The sequence below is a fragment of the Colobus angolensis genome, unplaced genomic scaffold (assembly GCF_000951035.1).
Source record: "Colobus angolensis palliatus isolate OR3802 unplaced genomic scaffold, Cang.pa_1.0 Scaffold214, whole genome shotgun sequence".
Taxonomy (NCBI): domain Eukaryota; kingdom Metazoa; phylum Chordata; class Mammalia; order Primates; family Cercopithecidae; genus Colobus; species Colobus angolensis.
Genome location: NW_012115311.1, coordinates 2331844 through 2341481, shown reverse-complemented (window position 1 = coordinate 2341481; position 9638 = coordinate 2331844). Strand labels below are relative to the sequence as shown.

Below are 9638 nucleotides of genomic sequence, written 5' to 3'. Positions count from 1 at the left end.
GACAAAAACCACATGATTATCTCAATAGATGCAGAAAGGGCCTTTGACAAAATTCCACAGCTAAAAACTGTCGATAAACTAGGTTTTGATGGAACATATCTCAAAATAATAAGAGCTATTTATGACAGACCCACAGCCAATATCATACTGAATGGGCAAAAACTGGAAGTATTCCCTTTGAAAACTGGCACAAGACAGGGATGCCCTCTCTCACCACTTCTATTCAACATAGTGTTGGAAGTTCTGGCCAGGGCAATCAGGCAAGAGAAAGAAATAAAGGGTATTCAGTTAGGAAAAGAGGAAGTCAAATTGTCCCTGTTTGCAGGTGATGTGATTGTATATTTAGAAAACCCTGTTGTCTCAGCCCAAAATCTCCTTAAGCTGACAAGCAACTTCAGCAAATTCTCAGGATACAAAATCAGTGTGCAAAATCACAAGCATTCCTATACACCAATAACAGACAAACAGAGCCAAATCATGAGCAAACTCCCATTCACAATTGCTACAAAGAGAATGAAATAACCTAGGAATCCAACTTACAAGGGATGTGAAGGACCTCTTCAAGGAGAACTACAAACCACTGCTCAACGAAATAAAAGAGGACATAAATGGAAGAACATTTCATGTTCATGGATAGGAAGAATCAATATCATGAAAATGGCCATACTGCCCATGGTAATTTATAGATTCAATGCCATCCCCATCAAGGTACCAATGACTTTCTTCACAGAATTGGAAAAAACTACTTTAAAGTTTATATGGAACCAAAAAAGAGCCCGCATTGCCAAGACAATCCTAAGCCAAAAGAATGAAGCTAGAAGCATCACACTACCTGACTTCAAACTAGACTACAAGGCTACAGTAACCAAAACAGTACGGTACTGGTGTCAAAACAGGTATCTAAACCAATGGAACAGAACAGAGGCCTCAGAAATAACACCACACATCTACAACCATCTGATCTTTGACAGACCTGAAAAAAAACAAGAACTGGAGTAAGGATTCCCTGTTTAATAAATGGTACTGGGAAAACTGGCTAGCCAAATGTAGAAAGCTGAAACTGGGTCCCTTCCTTATACCTTATACAAAAATTAATTCAAGATAGATTAAAGACTTAAATGTTAGACTAAAACCCCTAGAAGAAAACCTAGGCAGTATCATTCAGGACATAGGCGTGAACAAGGACTTCATGATGAAAGCAATGGCAACAAAAGCCAAAATAGGAAAATGGGATCTAATTAAACTAAAGAGCTGCTGCACAGCAAAAGAAACTACCGTCAGAGTGAACAGGCAACCTACAGAATGGTAAAAAAATTTTTGCAATCTACCCATCTGACAAAGGGCTAATATCCAGAATCTACAAAGAGCTTAAACAAATTTACAAGAAATAAACAACCCCATGAAAAAGTGGGCAAAGGATATGAACAGAGACTTCTCAAAAGAAGACATTTATGCAGTCAACAGACACATGAAAAATGTTTGTCATCACTGGTCATCAGAGAAATGCAAATCAAAACCACAATGAGATACCATCTCACACCAGTCAGAATGGCAATCATTAAAAAGTCAGGAAGAAACAGATACTGGAGAGAATGTGGAGTAATAGGAATGCTTTTACGCTGTTGGTGGGAGTGTAAATTAGTTCAACCATTGTGGAAGACAGTGTGGCGATTCCTCAAGGATCTAGAACTAGAAATACCATTTGACCCAGCCATCCCATTACTGGGAATATACCCAAAGGATTATAAATCATGCTACTATAAAGACACATGCACATGTATGTTTATTGCAACACTATTCACAATAGCAAAGACTTGGAACCAACCCAAACGTCTGTCAATGATAGACTGGATTAGGAAAATGTGGCACATATATACCATGGAATACTATGCAGCCATAAAAAAGGATGAGTTCATGTCCTTTGTAGGGATATGGATGCAGCTGAAAACCGTCATTCTGAGCAAACTATTGCAAGGACAGAGAACCAAACACTGCATGTTCTCACTCATAGGCGGGAATTGAACATGGAGAACACTTGGACAAAGGGCAGGAAACATCACACCCCAGGCCCTGTCGTGGGGTGGGGGTGGGGGAGGGATAGCATTAGGAGAAATACCTAATGTAAATGACAAGTAAAGGGGTGCAGCAAACCAACATGGCAAATGTATACCTATGTAACAAACCTGCACGTTATGCACCTGTACCCTAGAACTTAAAGTATAAAAATTTAAAAAAAGTTACTTTCCCCTTTCAACTGGTCTTTTTGCATATCTTTTGGTGTTGTGAAAAGCAAGAGGACAGAAACAGTCCTGAAGGTACTCCCCATCAGCTATGGGCTAGGCTGTGATTGATCAAAATAGTAAGTAAGTAAAATCAAGTGGATGCCCATGCTAGAACCAGTGTTCAGCATGCACTGCTGACAACAACAACAAAAATTCACTGCTAGGCCGGGCGCGGTGGCTCAAGCCTGTAATCCCAGCACTTTGGGAGGCCGAGACAGGCGGATCACGAGGTCAGGAGATCGAGACCATCCTGGCTAATACGGTGAAACCCCGTCTCTACTAAAAAAAAAAAAAAAAAATACAAAAAACTAGCCGGGCGACGAGGCGGGCGTCTGTAGTCCCAGCTACTCGGGAGGCTGAGGCAGGAGAATGGCGTAAACCCGGGAGGCGGAGCTTGCAGTGAGCTGAGATCCAGCCACTGCACTCCAGCCTGGGCAGCAGAGCAAGACTCTGTCTCCAAAAAAAAAATTCACTGCTTTCACTGCCTGTACATAGGGTGTTTAGTTGATAAGGACATTCCCAACTTTCAGAAGCATGTGACTGAACTGAGATGATTTGTTGGTCATTTTGGATTTAGTCATAGAATCCTTGAAACTTCTCCATTTTGAATGTTGATTATTTGTCACTATAATGATTCATTATTGTTTGAGACTCTGTATTTCATATGTGGTATTAGTATTTAATGAATAATTTGGGCTAAGACCAGGCAGGCTGGCAGACAATATAGATAGTTACTCTGAACTTTTAAAAATCATTTGATCAGTTGATTGATAGACAGATACTTAATATACTTTTTAAGATAAAGGATGAATTTACATAGTAATTATTACTGTAAATAAAAAGTATAGTAAACTGGCAAGAGGATAAAATGGTTTTAGCACTATAGAAACATTCATTTATATACAAATAATTGATATGCTTTTATAAATCATATTTTGGGGAACTTAGTTCCCTAAAATAATGTATGTGTATGCATATGTGATGTATTTATTCATGTAGGTAGTTTTTTTAAACAATAACTCATTAAAATACTCAACTCTCAATGGAATAATATCGCTCAAAAGCTCAAAGTACCTTATAAAGATTAACTAATTCATCTAGTAATTTAACTAGTAGAGGTTAAATTACTTGTTCAAGGCAACAATAGTAAGTGGCAGAGCTTCAACTAGAATGTAAGTCTTCTAACAGTAATTTCCTCCACTATACCATTTTATCTCTACTGTACCCTATAGAACTGATTAGAAAATACTTAATAAAAGTGAGCGTAGGAACCTGTCGCTTTGGTGGTGATAAATGAACTCATATTTGTTCAGAAATGTAGAATCACACTGTCATCCAGAGTTCTTGGTCTTTGTAGTTTGAGTTTGACTCAGACTCAACTTTAGAGAATCTCCGTTTTCATTTTATTTCTATCCTGTTGGCTTTAGCAGGCAGTTAGCAGGCCAGGAGGAGCAGTTCCTTATTCTTTGCTTTTTTTCCTTCCTCCTTCCTTCATGTAATACATGAAGATTTCTTTTTATCCACCAGCTTTGCTTTCTTCATCTTCTCCACCATAAGCATGTTCTTTTTTTAACCCCTTCCCTATCTCAGTGGCTTTTTAAAGTGAGGAGCAGATTGAAGACGTACTATACCATCTAACACCAAAATTTAAAATAAATTATAAACTCTTGTTTAGTTTTAACTGGCTTGATTTTATTTAATTATCTATGTTTATGCAGTACTGCTTCATTTTATTTTTATCTATTGCAGACTTAATGGATTTTCAGCTGTATTGTTAGTTTCAGACATTTGTGAGCTACTTTATATAGCTTAGAAATAAATGTGTCAAGTTATAACTAAATTTCAGTAAATTTTAAATTTTTTATCACTGTTACTTGAAAATGAAATTTAAACTTCACTGCTTCAGAAGTTTCAACAATACTACATTTACAAGTTACTCTGAACTTTTAAAAATCATATTCAATATTTATAATTGTACATTTTTTACTTTTTATGAGAAGAAATAGCCTTATTTTGTGTACTCCTTATATACGCTCAAATATATGCTGTATTGAGATTGAGTATAGACTTGAGTATGAGGCATGGGTAATGAATGCTTTATACACTTCTCAGAAATCTATGTTATTGCACTTAGAAAAGAACTAAAAACACTATTTCTAAAATCCAGTATCTGATTTGTTGCAAAAGTGGGTATCAAATGTGTGTTATATCTAATAAAGTTTTAAAATAGTAGTTTCTAGTATGTTTTCATGAAAAATAATTTTTGCATTATTTTGTTACATTCATTGTCAAGCAAATTTAATTACAGGTAAGATCACCAATCAATAGATCAAAAAATATCTCCAGGCCGGGCACGGTGGCTCATGCCTGTAATCCCAGCACTTTGGGAGGCCAAAGTGGGCGGATCACCTGAGGTCAGGATTTCAAGACCAGCCTGGTCAACATGGTGAAACCCCGTCTGTACTAAAAATACAAAAATTAGCCAGGCCTGGTGGTGCATGTCTGTAATCCCAGCTGCTTGGGAGGCTGAGGCAGGAGAATCACTTGAACCTAGGAGGCAGAGGTTGTAATGAGCCAAGATCATGCCACTGCACTCCAGCCTGGGTGACAAAGTGAGACTATCTGAAAAAAAAAAAAAATTTCCAAGCCTCATTTAGTTAAGTAGTTTTCTAAACCAGTTTCTACCATCATCCCTTTCCTTTTAGCAAAAAGGTAGTACAACCAGTAGCACCACTCTACTCCGCTCAGAAAATTTACTCAGCGTATCTTTCTACTACTCACTGTCATTTTGGAAGCTTTAGCAATTTTTGGAAAATGTCAAGTTACTTCAACTCATCAAGAGTTTGGACCCCATTAGAACAGTGTACGGATGTTCCAAGATCATAGGTGGACTTCTTATTCCATCCAACTATATTCTTTTCTAGACCACAGATGCATATATTTCCACAGATAATCTTAAAAATATATTATTCTATCCATTATTACCAAAAAAGAACATAATTCCTAGAAAAACAAAGAATATGTTCTGTTGATGGTGGCTTCATGATACTGACTTGTGTTACAACTTAACACAATATTACTGTTATGCTATAACTATTACGTTAGTCTGGCTGGTCACAATCACGTACTCTTGACTATGTGAAGAAACAGTTTGCCTTGAAATAGCCACTGATTCAGCATTTATGGAAAACAGTGGTGGCTCAAGAGCCCAGAATAGGACTCTGTAAATAAGGAAGAAGTTATTTTTCTCCATCAAGTATTCAGTGAACATGTATTTATTGAGCATCCATCATATTCAAAATATACTGGATTTTAAGGGATATATGAACATAAACAGTGTCAAGTTACTTGAAATTTTGCAGGATAGGTAAGACATGAACAACATGTATTTCTGTAATATAATAATTTTTAAAGGACATTTTGGAAATTGGGTTATATGTCAGTCATATCCATTTGATGCAGAGCTAACCCCTTCCTAATACAAAACTGTTGGGATCTGAACATCAAGAAAATGTAGAAGCTTTATTGTAAGTTAGGAGTGGTAAAAGCTATATGAAAGGAACAGAAAAAGTACCATGGACATTCCACAAAGGAAGTAATTATTTCTAGGTCTAAAGATCAGATAAGACTTCATGGATAAGAGAGAACATTTTTGCTGAACATTAAGAGCATTTAAAAGTGGTGAAAGAAGCATTCTAGGAAAAAGAAGTAGGAGCAAAGGAACTGAGATCAGCAAGCCTAGAGCCAGGAGAACAGTCAGGGGTAGCACTGGAATTAGAGTAGGGATAGGGAAAGTGTTAGATGATTTTGAATGGTAGGTGAAGGAATGTTGGCTTCTCTGAAACCAAAAGAGGCCATTGATGCTCTTTGAAGGCTCCAGGTAAGAGAAAGATACGATAGAAAGTATGCCTCAGAAAGATTAATCTAAGAACAGTGCGTAAGATGGATTGAATATGGAAGATACTGAAAGAGAGAAGAATAGATAGGAGTTTGCGTGTACTCCAGGCAAGAGGTCATTTTAGAACCTGAACTGAGGTGATACGACATTGTTATGCCATTAACACAAATAGGAAACTACAAGAAAAGGAGGTTTGGAAGCGAAGCTTTCAAAACACATTTTTATGGCCGGGCGTGGTGGCTCACGCCTGTAATCCCAGCACTTTGGGAGGCTGAGGCGGGCGGATCACGAGGTCAGGAGATTGAGACCATCCTGGCTAACACGGTGAAACCCCGTCTCTACTAAAAATACAAAAAAATCAGCGGGGCATGGTGGCGGGCGCCTGTAGTCCCAGCTACTCGGGAGGCTGAGGCAGGAGAATGGCCTGAACCTGGGAGGCGGAGCTTGCAGTGAGTGGAGATCGCGCCACTGCAGTCCAGCCTGGGTGACAGAGCAAGACTCTGTCTCAAAAAAAAAAAAAACACATATTTTAGTTTTTGTAAAAATCAGAAAATTAGTACCAGTGTTCTCATGGCTAGTACCATGAGAACCATTAGTACCATCTTCTCGTGATGATACATGAATAGTACAAATAGCTGGGGATGACAGGAAGTTAATGTCATGGAACTATGCAGAGAGTTGTTGCACTTTTAATGAACCAATACTGTTTTTTCTAGCTGGATAATTTTGTAAACATTTGCAAAACTCTGTTCTTTTGTGTGCTTTTGTAGAAATGTGTATTTGTGAGAAAGCTGTGATTTACTGCAAGTGTCACGTTTTAGCTTGGGGTGATACAGAGAGATGAAGAGAAAGCTAGGAGATGTGGTTGTTAGTGTAAAAGCTATAGGTGAAAGAGCAGTTTAAGTTTTCTGAGAGATAAAAGTGTTGATAAATTTGAACAATTGTAAGCATCTTTCTTTAATGTATTACCACCTTTGCAAAATCAATACATTGACATTGGGTCACAGTTTTTGTTTCTTATTTAGCAGTCCTGTGTATCAGGCACAAATATATAGCAGTTCACTATATATTAGGAACAAAACACAGTCCATGCCCTCTGCAACCTATATAGTAATGGAGAAAGATTTAATAAATAATAAATATAAAATTATGTTTTATCCCCAAATCAGGATTAATTGTGTACCCGTATAGTGATTCTTAAATAGTGTATGTGTGATGATAATGAAAGTGAAATGTATGGATTGAAATGTCAAACTGTCTTATAATTCTTAGTAAAAATATTTTTTTCAAATATGTTTACATTTTGTTTGCTTATCAATAGAGAGCAGATCGTAAAACAATCTACAGAATTAGTCTGCAGAGCCTATGGTGAAGTGTATGCAGCTGTGATGAATCCAGTCAATGAATACAAAGATCCTGAGAACATTCTTCATCGATCGCCACAGCAAGTGCAGACGCTTCTTTCCTGATTATCTTATTTCATTGTGTTAGCAAAATATGACCTCCCTAAAACACTGAAGGTTACTTTTTATTCTTTGAATTTTTACTTTAAAATTTGGTAGTTACAGTTTTCTTTGTATCATGAGATTATAAGTCCCGATAATTTTTTTTTTTTTGATCTCAGTAACATGGAAGTAAATAACATGTTGACCTGAGCTAGTATTGCTGTGTATCTACTCTAAATAAGATGCTCTATTTTTTTTGCTAGCCATCTCTCCAGCTCTCCAGTTTTCACTGTATTCAGGAAGCATAAAGTAATATGAAAGGTTTGAAGAATGTTTTTTACAAGACTAGTAGTTCTAAATTAACAGCATATAAAAAATTGGTGTAAATTTAAGAATTAGTATAAGGATATGACCTAATAAATGTCTCCTTACCTAAAGATTCATTTGCTTTCTTATTAATATGAGTAGGTATACTTAGTAGCTTTTCTCAACCTAGCCTATGTCTCTGTCCCCAAAATAGCTGTCCTTAAAGAGTTGTTAGAAGAGAGACAAATAACAGTGAATTGTGCTTCTGGTGTATGTGGCAGTGAATCTCCTTTCTGTTCTACTTTAGCATACTATATATATTTGACTGCGTACATTTTTACACAATTTTAAATATACACTCAGCAATAATGAGAAAAAAAGGAGAGAGAAAAGTGAACACAGGGTGGATTCCACTCTGTGGGAACCCTCAGTGGAACTCAAGGTGGAACTCAGCCTTTCCAATGAACTCTAAACATGTAGACAGCCTAAGCTGTGTCTAAGGCTGGTGTTTAAAGATGGGTATTTGTCATACAATGTGGGTCCTAAATCCAACCAACTACACATTTTATCTGGTGTTCAAACCAAGAAACAATGATCTACTCAAACACTGGAGAAAAATCTGCCAGAGGAGGGGTTGCCAGTTGGCAGTGTGTCTTATCTCCATGGTGTAACTGGACTCTGACTTTAGACCATTACCTATTAGGAAGATTCAAAATGACTGTATTTTTAAAGGAGTAAATCCCAGTGTGCCTGATTTGACATTCTTATCAGCAAAAAAACTTGATTTCTAGTAAATCTATAAAAAGGGGCAAGTCCCTACATTTCAAATGAGAAAACTGAAGCACAAGGAAAAAAATAACTAGTTTGAAATATTTTGAAAAGTAATAACATTAATATTTGTAGAAGATTATGTTGTATATAACAAATTAGTATTTACAGAATATGACCTATTTATCTGAAGTTTATAATTGTTTATACCTAATACAATTCTTTTTGGAGTAAGAATGATTATATAATCATTATCCATTTGGGTATAAATCTGTATTTTTAGTTTTTTTCCCTTTGATTAGTATGTGTTATATATAAAAGACAGAAAATAAAGTATAAATCAAGAACTTAATTTTAATATAAGTTATTTCTACAGTGAAAGAAGATTGATACCTTGCCATGAGTAAATTCCTTTGTTTTATAGGGAAAAATTTATTGTGCTTTTCAGATGGCTTTTTTTCAAATAAAATATTACAGTTATGTCTAGAGCAGCAATTATTGCAGCTATCCTGTAGATATACATCCTATTGATGTGTTTTTAGAAAATACACTAATAGAAAAGGAAGTACAACATAGGGCAAAACTGAGGTAATCAGTGAGACTCACAGGCGAAATGTGGTATGTGTAATCTTGAGAACTAAGGCAAAATAAAACATTGTAAGTAATAATCCATTAATATAACACCTAAATTTGCCATTACTCCATAGTTTGCATTTTGAATTATTTTCATTTGGCATAAGTATAACCTAGAATATGCATGTCTGCCCTTCTTTCAGAGAGGAAGGGTGTTTGAATGCCAAAGCCCTTATGTGGTTGAACTTTTCCATTTCTTTCTCTGTGCCTTCACTTGAGCAGGTGGATGTTACCTGAGGAAAAAGATGACACTAATGGACTGATTGACTTTACTCGGAATTCATGATTACAGTGTTCAAATGGGCA

At 36.4% G+C, this 9638-nt stretch overlaps 1 protein-coding gene across 2 annotated transcripts in view; it reads left to right on the top strand.

Moving 5' to 3' along the window:
* The window catches only part of COG6 (component of oligomeric golgi complex 6), a 107518-nt gene extending 98345 nt beyond the window's left edge, over positions 1–9173 (top strand). For both annotated transcript variants that reach the window (XM_011942977.1, XM_011942978.1), the window contains one exon: positions 7502–9173. In XM_011942977.1, the coding sequence (XP_011798367.1) occupies positions 7502–7649 (148 nt within the window). In that variant the 3' untranslated portion in view covers positions 7650–9173. The remainder of the gene's footprint in view (positions 1–7501) is intronic.
* Positions 9174–9638: the final 465 nt, after the last annotated feature.